A 21,710-nucleotide genomic window follows, 5' to 3' on the forward strand; every position below is an offset into this window, starting at 1 on the left:
TACAAGTGTGATTCACAACACTCAGCTAGGAGCTCATCATTTTAAAGCACTTTTGCTTGTACATTTCAGTTGAATCAACTCAAGCCTCAGTTTCCTCAGGTTCCATGATTCTTTGTATAACTCTATACTTATCAGCTATGAGTATAAGCACATCAACAAATCACAGATACTTCAATTCATGCTTTTATGGCAAGATGTGGAAGAAATGTAAAATTAGGAGTCAGGTGATGTGGGCTCAAATCTTAGCTCCACCCCTTGATACCTGAACAACTCAGGAGTATTTTTGTTTCTATTATGGGATATTAATAAGCACCTCACATTGGACTAAGGACAATTAAATGGGAAAAGGATATGAAGGCATCTTGTAAATTGCAAGTAAGGAAACTGTTGAAAGTGAATATGATGGTATCTAAAGCTCCATTTGAAATTTCAGATGTGGAGCTGCCTCTTCAATTAGTTGATTTATCTGGCGTTCATTCACATTTACACTCACATTTAGGATTGCTCTAAGCCTTTAATGGATTATTGTGTCCCCAGTTAATGAGTATGGATTGCTGCTCTGCTCCAGCTGTCCCCCACCATCCATCCCCATCAGTCCTCCTGTCAGAAGCATACCTGGCCATCAGTGCGAAGGAGCCACTGGAGCACACTCAGTCAGCAGTTTGGGCATGTCATAATATCTGCTGAATTCACAGAGGTAGGCCTCCAGGTTGAGGTTCTAGTGAAAGCAAAGGGTGCCAGCAGGTCTTAGGGAGGCACTGCACTGTTTGAGGGTGGGGGGCTCTGCCTGGGCACTGCCAGGTGCTTGGCGTGCTTTGTGGTGAAGCCATCCTTGGTGTGGAGCTTGCTGTCACCAGAAGATTGGAGCACTGCGTTTGCCCACATGGGAGGAATCTCAAATATACTTAGTGTCTGCCCAAGAGAAGGAAGCTCAGTATACTTAGTGTCTACCATGGCCTGCCATCAGGGCTGAGAGGGAGCTCAAAATTGTCAAGAGGCCATGTGGACATGACAGGCAGCATTCCTGGAACCCAGGGAGACAGCCTGCATAGGGCAGAGCTTGGGGATGGGGTGACTGGGTCCTACTTGTATCTTCAGTTCTTCCAGTGGCCTGAGGCATGGCCCTGAGGTCCCCCTTCTGCTTGCAGAGAATGCATGTTTGTGCCTTTTGTCTTGTGGTAACACCTATCATTCATGTGCGGTATCATCACAATGATTTTGATTAAATTGAGGTAAACAGCGTCATCAGGCCCCATATATTGAATCTTGGCTGAGAAAGGCTCAGCTCCCACTGTGTTAGACAGATGAGGCTGACAGAGACCTGGGAGAACAGATGCTAATGAAAACATAAGGGACTGGCCACTCCAGGATAATAAGAATAAAACAAGGAATAGTAATTACAGTTTGCTGAGTGCCTAGTGAACACTAGTGTACATATATCATCATATTGATTCTCAATAATCCTATGAAGGAGATATTCTCATTTTGCAGCTGAAAAACTGAGTCATCGACACAATTATCTCTGTAAATTATTGACTTCTATATTATAAGGGAAACAGGCTTGGAATAAATTGATTAATAATAATCAATTACTGATTTTTGAAATATCAATGTACTTCTCTCAAAAAATTCCTTGTTCAAATGTGGCCTAATTTCTTGTTGCTTCAACAAGATGAAAACATACGGAGCTCTTCCTTCAATGGTTGTGCTTAGGAGACTCTCTGATGGGATTTCTTTTAGTCCTTGGAAGATGTAATTGCGGACATAAAAAAATCATAAACACACACACATGCATACAACACATATTTAGTGAAATTATTTCATACTTGTTAACTATTATGTTAAAAAAATACAATACATTTTTACTTACTCAGAATGGCCTAAGAAAAGAAAGAAGTGGAAGCTCAAGTATACTTAGTGTCTACCATGGCCAGAGAGCTGGGGAGAACTGAGGCAGGGTCTGGACCCAGTGAAAAACATTCATTAGGGCTAAAAATTATTACACAGAGTTTGCACTGATCTGGTCCTAGCACAGGCTTCCTCCTCACTGGGAGCCCCACCTCACTCAGCTCTGAACTGGGCCCTTTAAGCATGCTCTCTCACCAGTGGGGTGTTCTATCTTAGAAAAGGTTGCTGTCGACCTCACTCAGTGACACTAGGAGTGCATTCTGTAGGGGGGATGTGCCTATACCTTTGCTTTAACATTCTTTGAATTAGTATAAGACTTGCTTAATTTCAACATTCTTCCTCAGTTAATATATTTCTTGTAGCATTATGTCTATTTAAGTTAAGCACTTCTGTTCAAAACAGATACCTTTACAATTCAAGATACCTCTTAATATGCATATTATATATTATGTAATATATTAAAATATACATGAGATATATATTGATTCTGACATTGTAAGAGCAATAAAAATTATTATCCATAAGAAGGCACTTACAGATCTTACAGTACTTGGGGGACATCATTACATTTGATTTTTATTATGGCACAATACAATATTGAGGACCAGAGTGACCCAGAAAGAACTGGAGCTTTAGAATGAGACAAATCCAATGTGATAAAATGGTCATGGTGCTTAATCCAGGGAAGTATATCCATATGATTTTTATTATATTTTATTACATTTAAAATATTTAAAATGTACAGAATTAATGGGGGTATGGTAGAGAAGGTAAGCTCTTGTGATGATTCATAACTTCCTATCATATTTTTTTCTTGTGATGCTCCATTGTAGAATCAAAGAACATAGCTTTGTAAAAAGTTCAACATATTTGTGCTAGCTCTGAATTAAAATTCATTTGATCTATTGTAGTGTCAAGATATGCCATAATACCGAGAATGGAGGAGTCTGAGGCCCTGGTCCATCAACTGACAGCATGAACTTCACGTCAAGAAGTGAGATTGGTGAATAAGTGAAGAGAGAAGGAAAATTGGAGATACAGCTGGATGTATGAACCCTGCTCTGAAAACACTCTTTAACGGTATAAGGATTCTTATTAACGAATTTTATTTCTTCTTTATCTGATCATTATTTTATTTTGATTTATAGAGGAATATATAGAGGGGGATATCTATCTATAGAGACACACACGTTTGTGTGTGTATATATAAATATATATGTATGTGTATGTGTGTGTGTATATGTATATGTGTGTGTGTGTGTGTGTGTGTGTGTGTATTCTCTAGTCATGCTCCAAATTTGGAGTCTTTTTCTATAGTCTTGAAATTACTAGTGCAATATTGTGATATAATAAGAAATATCATTTAAGGTCTTTGTTCCTGATTCCTGTCATAGAGCTAGTAAAACCTTTGGAATTTCTGAGTGATAGAGGAAAGTGGAGAGTCTTTTGCTATTCCTAATAGGCCCCTGTTAACCATATATGAGTTTATGCTAATGAGGTGACTCTTGAAGGATGGGCTGCTTTCCAGAGGAACCAACCATGTGATTACAGGGTTGGAAATTTCAGTCCCACTTCCAAACCTCGAGGGAGGCAAGAAGAGCTGGAGATTAAGTCAATCACCAATGACCAATGATTTAATAAACCATGCCTATAAAATGGAGTCTCCATAAAAACCCTAAATAACAGGGTTTGGGAGAGGTTCCAAGTCAGTGAATGCATCCACATGGTAGGAGGGTGGTGCATCCCAAACTCCAGGGGACAGCAGCTCCTGTGCTCAGGACCCTTTGGGACCTTGCCCTGTGTCCCTCTTCATCTGGCTGTTCATTTCTTTTCTTCTTTTTCTTTTTCTTTTTTTGAGATGGACTCTTGCTCTGTCACACAGGCTGGAGTGCAATGGCACAATGTTGACTCACTGCAACCTCTGCCTCCTGGGTTCAAATGATTCTCCTGCCTCAGCGTCCCGCATAGCTGGGATTACAGGCACGTGCCGCCACACCCGGCTAATTTTTGTATTTTTACTAGAGATGGGGTTTCACCATGTTGGCCAGGCTGGTCTCAAACTCCTGACCTCAAGTGGTCTACCCACCTTGGCCTCCCAAACTTCTGGGATTACAGGTGTAAGACATTGAGCCTGGCCCATCTGGCTGTTCATTTCTATCTATTATAATATCCTTTATAATAAACCAGTAATAGTAACAGTGTTTCCCTGAGTTCTGTGCTGTTATTGCAAATTATCAAACCTGAGAGGTGGTTATGGGCAGTTCCAATTTGTAGTCAAGTTGTTCAGAAGTATGGTGTCTGAAGTGGGAGCAGTCTTAAGGGACTGAGCCCTTCACTTGTGGGATCTGATGCTAACTCCAGGTAGGAATGGTAGGGTACCCAGTTGGTATCCCAAGGGTGGGAGAATTGGTTATTGGTGTGGGAAGAACCCACACATTTTGTGTAAGAAATGTTGTGAGTAGAGGAATAGAATCATAGTTTTATCTTTGTTTTGTTGTTGTTTTTGTTTTGTTTTGTTTGAGACAGGGTCTTGCTCTGCTGCCCAGGCTGGAGTGCAGTGGCTCACCGCAGCCTCAAACTTCTGGGTTCAAGTAATCCTCTCACCTCAGCCTCCCAAGTAGCTGGGAGTACAGGCTTGGGCCATCACACCTGACTAATTTTTTGTTTTCTGTAGGGACAGGGTCTCACCATGTTGCCCTGGCTTGTCTCAAACTCCTGGGCTCACACAGTCTTCTCGCATTGGCCTCCCAATGTGCCGAGATTACACCAGCAATGTTGAGCCACCATGCCCAGCCAAGGAATAGTTTTTATTTCATTAGATTTATTAATACTTACATTATTGGTAGATTAGGCTAATGCTGGACTGCCTACAGCTTCTTTCCAAACATAGGTCTACTAAAACCTTAGGTTGGAATTCCCATTGCTTTCAGGACATTGTTTATCTGCTGATGCTGCTTCCAAGTATTACCTCTGTCAGATGGACTGCGTTATGTCTTCAGGACAGGGCCTTGAATCTCTACAGAAAGATCCCCTCACAGCAGACACTGAGTGTCAACCTCTGTCTGTATTCCCTGAGCGTGCTTTCTAGTGTTCTTCATTTTAGTTCGTTGCCAATACCAGCAAACTCTCCTGATCTCTCCCTGCCTGTGGTACCAGCTTCCTGTGGCTGCTATAACAAATTACTATAAACTTGATGGCTTAAAAAAACAGAAATTTACTTTCTCCTAGTTCTGGAGTTTAGAAGTCCAAAATCAGTATTACTGGGACAGAGCCTAGTTGTTGGCAGGGCTGTACTGCCTCCAGCAGGAGAATCTACTTCCTGCCTGCCAGCTTCCAGTGGCTGCTGGCCTTCCATGGCTTGTAGCCCCATTACTCCAATCTCTGCCTTTCATAGTCACATTGCATCCTCCTCTTCTGTATGTAACCTCTATCTCATGTCCTCTTATGAGGACTCTTGTGATTACATTTAGGGCCCATTCAGGATAATCTTCCTATCTCAAGATCCTTAATTACATGTGCAAAGATGCTTTTTCTATTTCTATATAAGGTAAAATCCGTAGGTTCCAGGGATTAGGACAAGTCAGTGCTAAATATTCCTGCAGGGACCCTATGAGACTTCATCACAAATTGTGATAACAATAACAGAATGAGGTCATTATAATGTTTAATTTCCTCAATTTCATAAATAGCAACAACTTGCTAATGAGCACATATATTTACCAACATAACTTTAAAGTACGTTTACAAAATAAATGACTGATAATCTCATTACCCTAATAGAAAGTTATTACCATTTCCAGGCATTTTCTTTTAGTCTTTTTCATATGTTTAAGGATTGCAATAGCCACATGGTCATGGATACTCTAGAATTCATACTATTCTATCAAGTAGATATGCTATAATTCAGTTAACCATTTCCTGAGTATTGGGTATTTAGGCTGCTTATAATTATTTATTATTATAAATAAGGTTAGGAGCAGCAACATTCTGCTGCCTTAGTGACAAACAAATTTTTGAATGCTTAGCTGGCAGAAAGCCAGCTGTGGAGTCATCAGTGTTGGGTTGCTCCCCATAGTTCACTGTCTCCTGGGCTGAGCCCTGGTGGGTATGGCAGTTCACCAAGGACCTATGGCTGGTGTCTCTGCTCCAGCAAATGATGGCCCTTAGCTGCCTTTTTCATTCACCCTGTCAGTGGAGCCCTTAAATTGGGCCCTGGGTACTGAAATAAAATATACAACAACTTTCCATTTAAAGTTTACACAAGAACAGCAACATCTAGTGTATCTCCATTACACTTTCCAGCTCTGAGAAAACTAAAGTTTTAAGTGAGAAAAAATACTTAATATTTTTTTCTATAAAAATGTTAGCATAGGGAAGAGTATATAAGGGATGACAAATGAGCCCAGTTTTCCATAGTGTGCAATTCCATTCCTGGTAGGAAATCAGGCATTTTTTCACTCTTTCAGGACACTAGATTACTTTCATTACTGAATTGTAGAATATGCTATAAGTCATAACTAGAATGCACCAGGTTTTATCCTAAAAAATGTAATTTTGCTTCTCTGGCATATCTTAATGGGTAGAAACTGGCAATGAAACAGACTTTATAAAAAGCACTGTTTGTGATATCCTCCCCCAAAAAATATGAATGCCTAAACACTGCATTCATCTGAATGTACCTAAGTAACAACAACAAAAAAATACAATGAGGGAGAAAAAGAGTGATTTTCTGAAAAACACTGAAAGACTGGAATTAATTTTGAGTTCAAAACAGATTCCTCCATAATGCCGACAATGTGTATTTCCCCTGGGCACACAGGTACTCAGCAGGGAATTCAGTTGTTGCTTCATTTGAGGCCCGAACCAGGGGATCTGTGGGGTCTCTTAGGTATATCTGAGAGTTATCTTGGTCCATGTGTAGTTTTTCTATTACTTTTTTTCTAATGTGTGTGAAGGGGACATATCTCTTTGACCTGAAGAAGAAGCCCAATAACTATTTGTTGAATTTGAGTTTAAAAGAGTTTTGCCCCTGGTGGTTGGGCAAATTGCAAGGTGAGGGAGGGTGATTTTCTGTTGGTGGATATGCACTCAGACAGGAATCAGACAGAACTGGAAGAGATCTTAATAGAAATTGAGTCCAAATTTCTCATTTTACAGAGGGAGAAGTGAGGTCAAGAGTTATAAGGTAGTTTAGAAAAATCTTTCCTCTGGTTGGGAAAATGAAAGTCTAGCAAAGAAGCAAAACCTGGGCTAACAGTAGACAAGGGCTTCTTGGCCTATATATGCAGACTATATCACAGTCAAGAGCCTTTTTATCCCTATTCAATATTTGGAAAAAATGTATCTGGGAATGGTTTCTGTTATACACTATGTTGGCTTGAGAAAAAGTTAATGTCTGAAACACAAATTTTAAAAAAAGATTTGCATAAGAAATACCTAAAAAATAATGATGGGGCACAAAGATGTGGTTTCAAAATAATTTGGAAACTTTGATTTATGTGGTATTAGCCACAGCTATATATATAGTCAGTTTAACATTAGTTAAGAACTAATTGGGCAGTTTGTGAACTATGCAAATCTTCAACTCTTCTTTCTTCTCCTTTCCACTACTTGCATGTTCATCATTTTACTGTTTATTATCCTTTTTTTTTTTTTTAACAAAAGAGTGCAAAGGAATAAAGAATTGAAAAATTTCCCTACCAGGTAGTTCTGATAAAGACTTGTGAAGAAAAATCGAAGAATTCGCCAAAGGAACTTCATATATGGAGAGAGAGAGTTGAAAATTGTTTCATATGCAGCATCAATCAGTAAAGAGAGGTTAATTCTTTGATCTTAACTTTTGATTTAATTGATCACAGTAGCCTCAGAAACAAAGTAAAACAAAATAGAAAAAGAACATGAACACAGTCTAATTATTTGTGGGCTCAGTGTTTTCTAGGTATATATATTTCTATCTCCATGCAGTCATATAAATTACATTTCCACATATCACCAGAATATAACACCAATGACAGTACAATATCACTGATATCCCAGAATTGCTAAGATCTATAAACAGTAGAGTTTCATTCTGTTGTTAGGAGACATATCTTGGCTGTTTTTTTTCCCTCTTAAAGTCTTTCAATGAAAGGAACTACAAGCACTCTGCTTACAGTCAGTGATGGTGTCCTCGATGAAAATGGTAGTTTTATTTGGTTCTCCAAGCACTGCACCCATAGGCATCTGAAGAAGTAATTCAAACTTCTCTGGGCCTTCCAAGGTAGGCCGTCCCAGGTCATCAAGGATGGTCACTCGGAATGTCTGCATGCGCACGCCTGGAGCAAAGTCCAGATTTCGGCTGATACCAACATAATCTGTTCCAGCTAGTGAAAAAGGAAAAAGGCACTGGTGAGACAGTAGGATTTGTCATAAGTTTTCCTTCAGAGAAAAATGAGAGCTCTCACCAACTCTGCGGCATTCTCCTTTGTACCCAACACTCTCAGGATCATATATTTTGGGTTTGATCCCCAGAAGGGGTAATTTCCATATTCTGCCAAATGCCTTGTAGTCCCTTGTGCCATGCCCATGTGCCATCCTCACCAGGGCTTTACACGTCTAGACCAGGCACATCACCTTCCAACTACTTCCACCAAGATTCTGCCAATTTATTGAAGGATCTCTGAAGGTAGCTTCAATTTGAAATGAAAGGATTTGCCTTTTTAATTTTTTAACCTTGAAGATAAATGTAATACATTTTATTTTGATTAGGTTTCACTCATTCACTTTTGCCAGACATCTGTTTTAATCTCACAACATTCTGCTCAATTTTATGAAGCCATGAAGTTCTGCCATTCTCTTGGTTGTTATTAATCATTTTTTCAAGCTGGTCCACCTCACCATACAGCTTCTTTGCGACTTATTTGGAAAGTCATCAAATGTAATGATTGTAACATGATAATCAATGGAATTAAATAGAAACCCCTGAGTGATATAAATATAAAAATAAATCTAGGAACAGAATATTTATATTATCTCAAGGTACTCCTCCATAAAATATTAATTGCAAAGGAAAAAAGGGAATATAATGAGGAACCCTGGCAGATACTACCTTACCCAACTGATCAAAGTTAACACCACCAGTAATGGGATAAATGGAAACTGTGTGCCATTTGACAGAATACAATGAGAGGATAGTATCATCTTTGTGATATTCCTGCTAAAGATGCATTACCTGAATCTAATTATGAAAAACCATCAGACAAACCCAAATTTGGAAGACATTCTATATAGTATAATAACTGGGTTGTAATCTTCAAAAGCATCAAGGTGTTGAGAGGACTGTTGTAGGTTGAAGAAAACAAAAGCAGACATGACAGCTAAATATAATGCATGATTTAGAACTGGATTCTTTTGCTGTAAAGAATGATTTGAGGCAACTGGTGAAATTTGAATGAGGTCTGAGTAGATTATGGAAGTGTATCAAGTTAATTTCTCAGTTTATGCTTGTTTTGTGGTTATACAAGAGAATGTCTTTGAAGGAATTACATTGTAAGTTTTTGGAGACATGGTTCCAAACTTACTCGCAATAGTTGACCAAAAAAAAAAAAAAAAAAAAAAAAAAGCGTCTCACTCTACTTGTTACTCTTCTGTAAGTTTGAGATTACTCCAAAAAATTTTCTAAAAGGCACCAAATAGTGACGTTAAGAAAACAAAACAAAGCCGGGCCCGGTGGATCATGCCTGTAATCTCAGCACTTTGGGAGGCCGATGCGAGCAGATCACTTGAGGCCAGGAGTTTGAGACCAGCCTGGCCAACCTGGTGAAACCCATTTCTACTAAAAGTACAAAAATTAGCAGGGTGTGGTGATGAGTGCCTGTAGTCACAGCTACTTGGGAGGCTGAGGCTCAAGAATCAATTGAACCTGGGAAGCAGAGATTTCAGTAAGCTGAGATCACGCCACTGTACTCCAGCCTGGGTGACAAAGCGAGGGCCTGTCTCAAAAATAAAAACAAAAACAAGGTTATAGTAAAAATTACTAAGGCAGGAGAGTAATGGATAAGGTTTTGTATCTCATGGACTTTGACTCAAATCTTGGTTTATTGCTTACTTGTACTAATTCTTTAACTTCTTTGAGTCTCAGTTTCTTTTCTCCAACTGCAAAATGGGGATAATGATAGCTACCTTATAAGGTTTATTGTGAAGATTATGGATAGTAGAGCAAGGATGCTAACACAGTATCTGGCAAATAGTAGGCATTAAGAACACAGAAGTTATAATAATTATTAATGTAACAAGTAATACCTTATACATATATACATAAGATTAATATAGTTAACTAACCTGCGCGGATGTCAAATATTTACTAGGTTCAATAGATAATCAAATATAAACCTTACTTCTACAACTCTACTTGTTAAACCCATGAATCACTATCCCAAGCATGAACATTACTTTTATTAGTTCATCCCTACCAGACAGCTAGCAGAGGCGTCATTACTTTTATGCAAAGAGGTTTATCTAAAGGAATCTAAATTTCTCTTTCAAACCACAGGCAAAGAAGTCCACCTAACCAAATGGGTTTATTCACTCTTGGTTTCATGGATACATACAGAGTGAGAAATGACCCTGTCTGAAAACTTTAAAAAGAATGAAAAAAAGGGGAGGGGAGTGCCAAGATGGCTAACTAGAAGCTGCTAGTGTGTGCCGCTCTCATGGAGAGGACAGAGAGTGGTGAATAAACACACAAGCTCTTCAGCTGGATTTTCTAGGTGGACAGGTTGAGATTCATCAAGGAAGCAACATGACCCACAGAGAACATAGAAGAGTGAGACAGGACGGCTGCCCACCTAGGACTGGGGCAAAGCCAGGGGAGGATCCCCACCGTGGGTAAATGGTGAGTGCGACCCTCCTGGGACCCACAGTTCTTCCACGAACCTTTGCAACCCTGGGCTCTGGAAATCCCCCATAACCACCCCTACCACTGGTGCCTCCAGACAGACACAGGGAACTGTGTGGAGACTGCGCAGAGCTAAGGCTCAGGCATGCATGGAGTCCCAGGGGCTTTGGACCCCTGGGAACACTGGTACCAGCCTCTGGAGCTCCTGCTGCCTCACATGCCCCCAGGATAGGGGCTGAATTCACAGAGCTGAAGAGCAGATGGACTGCACAACTTGCCTCCACTGAACTCACTAAACAAAGCCCACTGGCCTGGGACTGCATGGCCACCTGAGCTTGCAGGCTGGTAGCAGCCCTGCACTTCTCTGGGATGGAGATCCCAGTGGTAGCAGGCAGGCCTGTCAGTTTTGCTGGTCTGCAGCTCTGGCCCCTGCAGTCTTCAGGCTCTGGAGAGAGCAAAAAGATTGAGAACTAATGTAACCCCCAGCACAGCACAGCTGCCTTATGGAGAAATAGACTGTTTTCCCCATGAGTCCTGCTTCTGCTACCTCTTACTGGGCAGGGCCTCCCGACCTGGGACACTAGCCACCCCAGCCCCACCTACGCTCTTGGCTGGTAGCAGCTCCGCACTTCCTTGGGACAGAGCTCCCAGAAGTAGCAGTGCCACATTTTTGCTGCTCCACAACCCCGGCTCCTGCTGCGCTCAGGCTTGGGAGGGAGCAAAGAGATTCAGGACTAACTCAGACCTCCAACTCAGTGCAGCAGGCTTATAGAAAACTGCCCAGACTGTTCATGCGAGTCCCTGCCACTGTTATCCTCACTGGGTAGGGCCTCTTGATCTGGGAACCCAGCACAGCCATCTTGTCCCCATCTGAACCCTTTAGTCATTGGTGGCTCTGCATTTCTCTGGGGAGGAAATCCCAGAGACAATGCAAAACCTCTCTGCCATTGCAGCTGCAGTGGTACTGCCCTTACTGCCCTCAGACTGGGGAAGGAACAAAGGGCTGGTCAAGTCACTGACACCTCTGGCATGGCACAAACACCATACGAAGAGGAGCTCAGTTTCTGTTTCCTGGGAGCCTCTACTGTTCACCAGGCAGGGCCCCCAGCTCAGGACTGCAGAGCAGTTGCCCTGCCACTGGCTGAGCATTCCCACTGGTAGTGGCTCTGTGTCTTCCTGAGCTGGAGCTCCCAGAGGCAACTGACAGCCCGTCTGCCACTGCCACTGCAGTGGTTCTGCCAGTGCTGCCCTCAGACTGGGGAAGGAACAAAGAGTCTGAGGGTTTTATTCCCACCTCTACCGTGCCAGTTGCCATATGGAAGGAGCCAAGTCTCTCTTCCCTGTGAGCCCCCAACCCCCTGCTCTTCACCAGACAGGGCTCCTGGCTCAAGACCACAGCACAGCTGCACCACCTCCTGGCTGAACATTTCCATTGGCAGTGGCTCTGCATTTCTCTGGGGTGGAGCTCCCAGAGGCAACTGAAAGTTCCTCTGTTACTGCCACTGTAGTGGTACTGCCCTTGCTGCCCCCAGAGAAGAAAAGGAACAAAGATTCTGAGTGCTTTACTCACACCTTCAGCTCTTAGCTGCCCTAAGGAGAAGAGGCCAGTCTGTCCTCCCTGTGAGCTTCCTGTACTCCCTGCCCATCACCAGGCAGACCCTCCCCAGTGCCCCAAGCTTGGGCTCACAATGCAGCCACTCTGATTGGTAGTGGCTCTGTGTTTCTCTGGGGTGGAGCTCCAAGAGACAAGTCAAAAGCCCTTTGCCATTACCACTGCTAAGGTCTCTGTCCTCGTCGCCCCCAAGCTGGAGAGGGAGTGTAAAGCCTGAGCTTGCCTCAAGGCTGTGGTGTATAGCTTAGGAGTGCAAAGCCAAGATCTGCAGCCAGCACTCAGGTAAGAGAGGAACCCACACTGTTAGAGTGCTGAGAGGGAACATGGCTGCAAATGCACAGAGGAGCCATGTGGCTGAGTAAGAGCCTGCCTACCAGCCGTTACACTTACACACCATCTACTAGATCACAGCCCAAACTTCAAAACCAAAAATACTTTGCATATAACACCCTGTGAAACCAAGGACAAGAATTCAGCTACATATGAAGACCCTGAACAAAGCCTTGGCCCTCTGAAAACGTCCAGAAACAAAGTCAATTGACTATATTAAACTTACACCACAGTTAAAGGAATATCAGCCCACACAGATGAGAAAGAACTAGCGTAAGAACTCTGGCAATTCAAAAAGCCATAGTGTCTTCCTTCCTCCAAATGACTGCACTAGTTCCCCAGCAGTGGTTCTTAACCAGGCTGAAATGACTGAAATAACAGACATAGAATTCAGAATATGGATAGGAATAAAGATCATCGAGAATCAGGTGAAAGTCAAAACCAATCCAAGGAATCTAGGGATAACAATAAAATGATATAATAACTGAAAGATGAAATGAAGAAAGAACCAACAGATCTGATAGAGCTGAAAACACTACAAGAATTTCATAATACGATTGAAAATATTTATTATTTTTAAATTAATTAATTTACTTTTTTTTTTTTTTTTTTTGAGATGGGGTTGAACTCTGTCACCCAGGCTGGAATGTATGGCTCATCGCAGCCTCAACCTCCTGGGCTCAGGTGCTCTTCCCACCTCAGTCTTACAACTAGCTTGGACTACAGGTGCACACCACCATGCCTGGCTAATTTTTTTGTATTTTTTGAAGAGATGGGGTTTTGCCATGTTGCCCACATTGGACTCAAGCAATCCACCTGCCTAGGCCTCCAAAAGTGCTAGGATTACAGATGAGAGCCACTGTGCCGGGCCAATTGCAAGTATTAACAGAATTGGCCAAGCTGAGGAAAGAATCTCATAGCAAAAAGGTTCTCTGAATGAACACAATCAAAAATGAAGAGAAAAGAATAAAAAAGAAGTGCAAAACTTCTTAGAAATATGGGATTATGTAAAGAGACCAAATCTACGACTCATTGGCATCCCTGAAAGACAGGGAGGGAAACCAAACAACTTGGAAAATATATTTGAAGATACTGTCCATGCATATTTCCCCAACTTCACTAGAGAGGCCAAAATTCAAATTCGGGAAATGCAGAGAACCCTTCAAGATACTGTATAAGACAACTATCCCTAAGACACATAGTCATCAGACTCTCCAAGGTTGACATGAAAGAAAAAAATATTAAAGGCAGCTAAAGAGAAGAGAAAGGCAGCAAAGAGAACCTCATCAGGCTAATAGCATATCTGTCAGCAGAAACTCTACAGGCCAGAAGAGATTAGGGACCTTTATTAAGCATTATTAAAAAAAAAATCTCAACCAAGAATTTTATATCCAGCCAAACTAAGCTTCATCAAAAAAGGAGAAATAAGATCTTTATCAGACAAGCAAATGTTAAGGGCATTCATTACCACCAGACCTGCCTTACAAGAGGTTTTTAAAGGAGCACTAAATATGGAAATGAAAGACCATTATGGCCACCACAAAAACACACTTAAGTACATAGACCATTGACACTATAAAGCAACTACACAATTGAGTCTGCATAATAAACCGCTAACAACAAGATGACAGCATTAAATCCTCACATATCAAATATTAATCTTGAAGGAAAACAGGCTAAATGACCTAATTAAAAGGCCACAGAGTTGCAAGTTAGATAAAGAAGAAAGATCCAACCATATGCTGTCTTCAAAAGAACCATCTCACATGCAATGACAGTCATAGGTTCAAAGTAAAGGGATGGAGAAAAATCTACCAAACAAATGGAAAACAAAAAAAGCAGGGGTTGCTATTCTAATTTCAGACAAAACAGACTTTAAGCCAACAATGATAAAAAAGACAAAGACAGGCATTATATAATTGTAAAGGGTTTAATTCAACAAGAAGACTTAACTATCCTGAATATTTATGTGCCCAACAGAGGAGTATCCTCATTCATAAAACAAGTCCTTAAAGACCTGTGAAGAGACTTAGATAACCATACAATAATAATGGGAGACTTCAACACCCTATTGACAGTATTAGACAGACCATCAAGGCAGAAAAGTAATGAAGATATTTGGGACCCAAATTTGACACTTAACCAAATGGACCTAATAGACATTTATAACACTCTCCACCCAAAACCAACAGAATATACATTCTTCTCTTCTGCACATACACGTACTCTAAAATCGACTACACCATTGGCCATAAAAATTATTAGCAAATTCAAAAAATTCAGAAGTATACCAACCACACTCTCAGATTATATAACAATAAAAATAGAAACCAATACCATGAAGATCACGCAAAACCATACAATTACATGGAAATTAAACAGCCTGCTCCTGAATGACTTCTGGGTAAACAATGTAATTAAGGCAGAAATCAAGAACTTTTTTGAAACTAATGAGAACAAAGATACAACATACCAGAACTTCTGGGACACAGCTAAAACAGTATTAAGAGGAAAGTTTATAGTGCTAAATGCTTACATCAAAAAGTTAGAAAGATATAAAATTAACAACCTAACACCACACCAAAAGGTCACAACTGCAAATAAGAAAATGTGGGCATCAATGTACATGGAAATATCCTTTTCTTTTCCTATTGGGTCCTGTTCTTTTTCTGATAAAGCACCTGACAGGTACTCTAGAGGAAATGATATCTAGAATTGTGCCATGCTGTCAGCTAGGCCTTGATCATCCACGTCAGGAAATGCAAAGGTGAGCAGGGCATGAAGACATGCTGTTTGAAGCTAAGGCAAATGCCTGAGTCTGAAGTGAAAACCGTCTACACTTCAAAGGTCTAATATGTGACGAGATTCTTCCACGAGTTGGGACTTGCTTGGCCATTATGGGGGTAATTTCATCTGAAATATTGTTTATGAGCAGCTTTAGGTATCTATAAATATTCTGAACTTTGGAAAAATTAATGTGAGCCCATGACAAGCAAGTGGGTAATAAATGAATCACAAAGGCTGCTGTTTGAATAATGTACTTATTTTGTAACCAGCAGAAGTCATTACGTATACAAACCATCTACATGCTGAAGCCAGAGAAACTTTCATTCAGAGTCCATCAACAAAGACTAAGCATGCTTACACTTAACAGACTAGACCCCACCATAAACATGTATCATGATAATGATATATTCTTTAAGTGGCCCTCTCACCTTCTGCTGACTCCTGCTCTGACTTTCTGGAGTGCACGGCGATGGATGAGGATTGGGAAAGATCAGTGCCTCTTCTCCAAACACAAACCTCCACGTAGCGAGCACTTTCATTGATGTGATATTCAGCATCCTCAAAGTGCAGGACAGGTTCTAAAGAGGCAAAAAAAGATAAACTAAGAATGCTTCAGCCTGCCTGGTATACTGTCTCCTTTGGCCCTGTGTGAGCCTGGGGATTTGTCATAATTGTCAGACATGACAGATCCCATAGGTCTTGTTTTTTTATATAGCTCAGGGAGAACAAAAACAAAAACACACAAAAAGCCACATCAGAGTCACATACCATGACTTTGACTCTAGGAAATGCCATGAGATGAAGTCAGTTGAGATGCTATTCATTTTTTTGTTTTAAGAACTTTCCATTACATAGAAGAGATTTTCTTATTAGGGAAAATTGGCCAATCAGCTGTAACTCAGGCAAGTCCACTATTGTTTGGGAAAAGATGGTGGAGAAGTTAGAGAGGATTTTTTTGGCAGGGAGAAAATTGCTCTTCCTGTGGAGGGACAGTTGAGCCAGAATTCTGAGTTTGATCACTATGGCTATGCCTTTTCTTAGGGCATTTGCTGATTACAGGGACAGATGGAAATCCTGGGGCAGTGAATGAGGGGGAGGAGAGATCCTGTTAGCTGAGATGCCAGAAGCACTTCCCCAAGAGACCAAGAAGTGACTCCATAGAAAAAGAAGGCTGAAGGAGAACAACCAGCACAGACACCAGGCTTCAGCGGTGGGTAGAAGGGAATTGTACATCTTCTAAAAGGAGGAAGAGGTTGACAATGCGAATGTTGCTTTGGCCACGCAAATACACTTATCCATACCCCATTTGTTCTTGTTCTAAAAGGTAGCTATGAACTTAGGTGATTATTTAAAGCATATACGAGGCTTAGCTGTAACAATACCTACTATATGTACTGTCATGAAAAAGGTTTTGAGATGAATACTTTTGTTGGCTGTGACATCTGGAGGCAAAAAATGTAAATATTAGGAAGCAGATTCACCATGGAGGAACAACCCCTTGAGGTTGTCAAACGGAAAATTAGTTATGGAGATGACACCTTTGCAAATATATTGCAATGCACCAGTAGCGTATCTGAATTTAAATTCAAATTTTTGGAGGCTAGGAATCAGATTTAGTAAATGTTATTTGCTTCAAGATGTATTTTAGTAGATCTTTTAACTGCTGAGGGAGTAGTAGTAGTAAAACTGCAAGACCTCTCCTGTCCTGGTTATGCCAAACAGCTCCCAATACACTGAACACAGCATGCATTTGTGAGCCTCCATCTTTGTTGATGATGTTCTCTGAGCTGGAATGTGCCAATTTGGCAAATGCCTACTCATTTTTTTGAGACTTTGATAAAGAGTTGCCTTCTCTGGGAAGCCATATTTATTTCCTCAATAAATAATCATTCTTCACTCTGTGCTTCCCTAACATTTCAAATAGTTCTATAACTGTAGTGATGGAACACACTTGCAATTTGCTCACCTCAGGCATACAGCAGGCAGGTGGCCTGCACTCAGAAAAGGGTGGTAGGGTCATTCTTTCTTTTCTTTTTAATGAACATGTAGTAATTGTACATATTTTTGGGGTACATAGTGGTGTTTCGATATATTTATGGCATAGTGATCAGGTCAGGGTAATGCACATATCCCATTCTTTCTTCTCTTACCAAGAACTTTCTCCTCATTATTACTAATGGGTGTTTCTGATGCCTCCACGGTTGGGACAGGAAAGAAGGAGGATAGGCAGGAGTAGCAGGAAAGTTCTTTCTTGAACACTTTCATGGATGTCAATACTCTTTGGTTTTGGAAGATGGAAGAAAAGCTGATCCTGTTTATCATGGGCACTTTTGCAGGTTCTTTGGAGATCTCTCACTCCCACAGTTGGGTATCTCTTATCTGCAGTTCTCTTGATGAGGACGAAACAGATATATTCTGGCTGATCACTTAATCATTCCTCAACCTATTTAGCATTTGGAAATACCTCTGTTCAGCCCTCTAGATGGCACCTTTGGACAAGTTCATTCTGGCTCACTCTTGTATGCATGGCTCACATGTGGTCCATGGCAACCTTCCTGCATCCTCTGCCTTGATAAACTCCAGGAATACTGCTTAACCCCAATGCAGTCCCTCTTTTTTGTTCATCCACCAAAGCAGCCAACCAGTTTATCTCCCACATTTAGATTTTCCAGGCAGAGCCAGATACCAGTTCATTGTGTTCTCCACATTGCAGGTGGCACACATCATACTGCCCAAATGGTCTCCTTCGAGCCCCCTCTCTTGATTTAGCACCTCTTTAAAATGCAAAAATGTTAAACTTACCATTCTAACATGCTGTCCTGTGTTTATTATTATTATTATTATACTTTAAGTTTTAGGGTACATGTGCACAATGTGCAGGTTTGTCACATATGTATACATGTGCCATGTTGGTGTGCTGTACCCAGTAACTTGTCATTTAGCATTAGGTATATCTCCTAATGCTATCCCTCCCCCCTCCCCCCACCCCACAACAGGCCCCAGTGTGTGATGTTCCCCTTCCTGTGTCCATGTGTTCTCATTGTTCAATTCCCACCTATGAGTGAGAACATGCAGTGCTTGGTTTTTTCTCCTTGCGATAGTTTGCTGAGAATGATGGTTTCCAGCTTCATCGATGTCCCTACAATGGACATGAACTCATCATTTTTTATGGCTGCTTAGTATTCCATGGTGTATATGTGCCACATTTTCTTAATCCAGTCTATCATTGTTGGACATTTGGGTTGGTTCCAAGTCTTTGCTATTGTGAATAGTGCCACAATAAACATACGTGTGCATGTGTCTTTATAGCAGCAAGATTTATAATCCTTTGGGTATATACCCAGTAATGGGATGGCTGGGTCAAATGGTATTTCTAGTTCTAGATTCCTGAGGAATCGCCACACCGACTTCCCCAATGGTTGAACTAGTTTACAGTCCCACCAACAGTGTAAAAGTGTTCCTATTTCTCCACATCCTCTCCAGCACCTGTTGTTTCCTGACTTTTTAATGATCGCCATTCTAACTGGTGTGAGATGGTATCTCATTGTGGTTTTGATTTGCATTTCTCTGATGGCCAGTGATGATGAGCATTTTTTCATGTGTTTTTTGGCTGCATAAATGTCTTCTTTTGAGAAGTGTCTGTTCATATCCTTGGCCCACTTGTGGATGGGGTTGTTTGTTTTTTCTTGTAAATTTGTTTGAGTTAATTGTAGATTCTGGATATTAGCCCTTTGTCAGATGAGTAGGTTGGAAAAATTTTGTCCCATTCTGTAGGTTGCCTGTTCACTCTGATGGTGGTTTCTTTTGCTGTGCAGAAGCTCTCTAGTTTAATTAGATCCTATTTGTCAATTTTGGCTTTTGTTAACATTGCTTTTGGTGTTTTCGACATGAAGTCCTTGCCCATTCCTATGTCCTGAATGGTATTGCTTAGGTTTTCTTCTAGGGTTTTTATGGTTTTAGGTCTAACATGTAAGTCTTTAATCCATCTTGAATTAATTTTTGTATAAGGTGCAAGGAAGGGATCCAGTTTCAGCTTTCTACATATGGCTAGCCAGTTTTCCCAGCACCATTTATTAAATAGGGAATCCTTTCCCCATTGCTTGTTTTTCTCAAGTTTGTCAAAGATCAGATAGTTGTAGATCTGCGGCATTATTTCTGAGGGCTCTGTTCTGTTCCATTGATCTATATCTCTGTTTTGGTACCACTACCATGCTGTTTTGGTTACTATAGCCTTATATTATAGTTTGAAGTCAGGTAGCGTGATGCCTGCAGCTTTGTTCTTTTGGCTTAGGATTGACTTGTCAATGTGGGCTCTTTTTTGGTTCCATATGAACTTTAAAGTAGTTTTTTCCAATTCTGTGAAGAAAGTCATTGGTAGATTGATGGGGATGGCATTGAATCTATAAATTACCTTGGGCAGTATGGCCATTTTCATGATATTGATTCTTCCTACCCATGAGCATGGAATGTTCTTCCATTTCTTTGTATCCTCTTTTATTTCATTGAGCAGTGGTTTGTAGTTCTCCTTGAAAAGGTCCTTCACCTCCCTTGTAAGTTGGATTCCTAGGTATTTTATTGTCTTTGAAGCAATTGTGAATGGGAGTTCACTCATGATTTGGCTCTCTGTTTGTCTGTTATTGGTGTATAAGAATGCTTGTGATTTTGCACATTGATTTTGTATCCTGAGACTTTGCTAAAGTTGCTTATCAGCTTAAGGAGATTTTGTGCTGCGACAATGGGGTTTTCTAGATATACAATCATGTCATCTGCAAACAGGGAAAATTTGAGTTCCTCTTTTCCTAATTGAATGCCCTTTATTTCCTTCTCCTGCCCGATTGCCCTGGCCAGAACTTCCAACACTATGTTGAATAGGAGTGATGAGAGAGGGCATCCCTGTCTTGTGCCAGTTTTCAAAGGGAATGCTTCCAGTTTTTGCCCATTCAGTATGATATTGGCTGTGGGTTTGTCATAGATAGCTCTTATTATTTTGAGATATGTCCCATCAATACCTAATTTATTGAGAGTTTTTAGCATGAAGCGTTGTTGAATTTTGTCAAAGGCCTTTTCTGCATCTATTGAGATAATCATGTGTTTTTTGTCTTTGGTTCTGTTTATATGCTGGATTACGTTTATTGATTTTTGTATGTTGAACCAGCCTTGCATCCCAGGGATGAAGCCCACTTGATCATGGTGGATAAGCTTTTTGATGTGTTGCTGGGTTCAGTTTACCAGTATTTTATTGAGTATTTTTGCATCAATGTTCATCAAGGATATTGGTCTAAAATTCTCTTTTTTTGCTGTGTCTCTGCCAGGCTTTGGTATCAGGATGATGCTGGCCTCATAAAATGAGTTAGGGAGGATTCCCTCTTTTTCTATTGATTGGAATAGTTTCAGAAGGAATGGTACCAGCTCCTCCTTGTACCTCTGGTAGAATTCGTCTCTGAATCCATCTGGTCCTGGTCTTTTTTTGGTTGGTAAGCTATTAATTATTGCCTCAATTTCAGATTCTGTTATTGGTCTATTCAGAGATTCAACTTCTTCCTGGTTTAGGCCTGAGAGAGTGTATGTGTCGAGGAATTTATCCATTTCTTCTGGATTTTCTAGTTTATTTGCATAGAGGTGTTTATAGTATTCTCTGATGGTAGCTTTTATTTCTGTGGGATCAGTGGTGATATCCCCTTTGTCATTTTTTATTGCATCTATTTGATTGTTCTCTCTTTTCTTCTTTATTGGTCTTGCTAGCGGTCTATCAATTTTGTTGATCTTTTCAAAAAACCAGCTCCTGGATTCATTGATTTTTTGAAGGGTTTTTTGTGTCTCTATCTCCTTCAGTTCTGCTCTAATCTTAGTTATTTCTTGCCTTCTGCTAGCTTTTGAATGTGTTTGCTCTTGCTTTTCTAGTTCTTTTAATTGTGATGTTAGGGCGTCAATTTTAGATCTTTCCTACTTTCTCTTGTGGGCATTTAGTGCTACAAATTTCCCTCTACACACTGCTTTGACTGTGTCCCAGAGATTCTGGTATGTTGTGTCTTTGTTCTCATTGGTTTCAAAGAACATCTTTATTTCTGCCTTCATTTCTTTATGTACCCAGTAGTCATTCAGGAGCAGGTTGTTCAGTTTCCATGTAGTTGAGTGATTTTGAGTGAGTTTCTTAATCCTGAGTACTAGTTTGATTGCACCGTGGTCTGAGAGACAGTT

General features: G+C 40.6%; 1 protein-coding gene across 1 annotated transcript in view; it reads right to left on the reverse strand.

Moving 5' to 3' along the window:
- Window positions 1-2,986: 2,986 nt before the first annotated feature.
- Window positions 2,987-21,710, reverse strand: part of FREM3 (FRAS1 related extracellular matrix 3) — a 124,375-nt gene continuing 105,651 nt past the window's right edge. The window contains exons 7-8 of the mRNA XM_024356309.3: window positions 15,941-16,090; window positions 2,987-8,270 (exon numbers count right to left, since the gene is read on the reverse strand). Of these exons, the coding sequence (XP_024212077.2) occupies window positions 8,029-8,270; window positions 15,941-16,090 (392 nt within the window). The 3' untranslated portion in view covers window positions 2,987-8,028. The remainder of the gene's footprint in view (window positions 8,271-15,940; window positions 16,091-21,710) is intronic.

This window comes from Pan troglodytes, chromosome 3 (assembly GCF_028858775.2).
Source record: "Pan troglodytes isolate AG18354 chromosome 3, NHGRI_mPanTro3-v2.0_pri, whole genome shotgun sequence".
NCBI lineage: Eukaryota > Metazoa > Chordata > Mammalia > Primates > Hominidae > Pan > Pan troglodytes.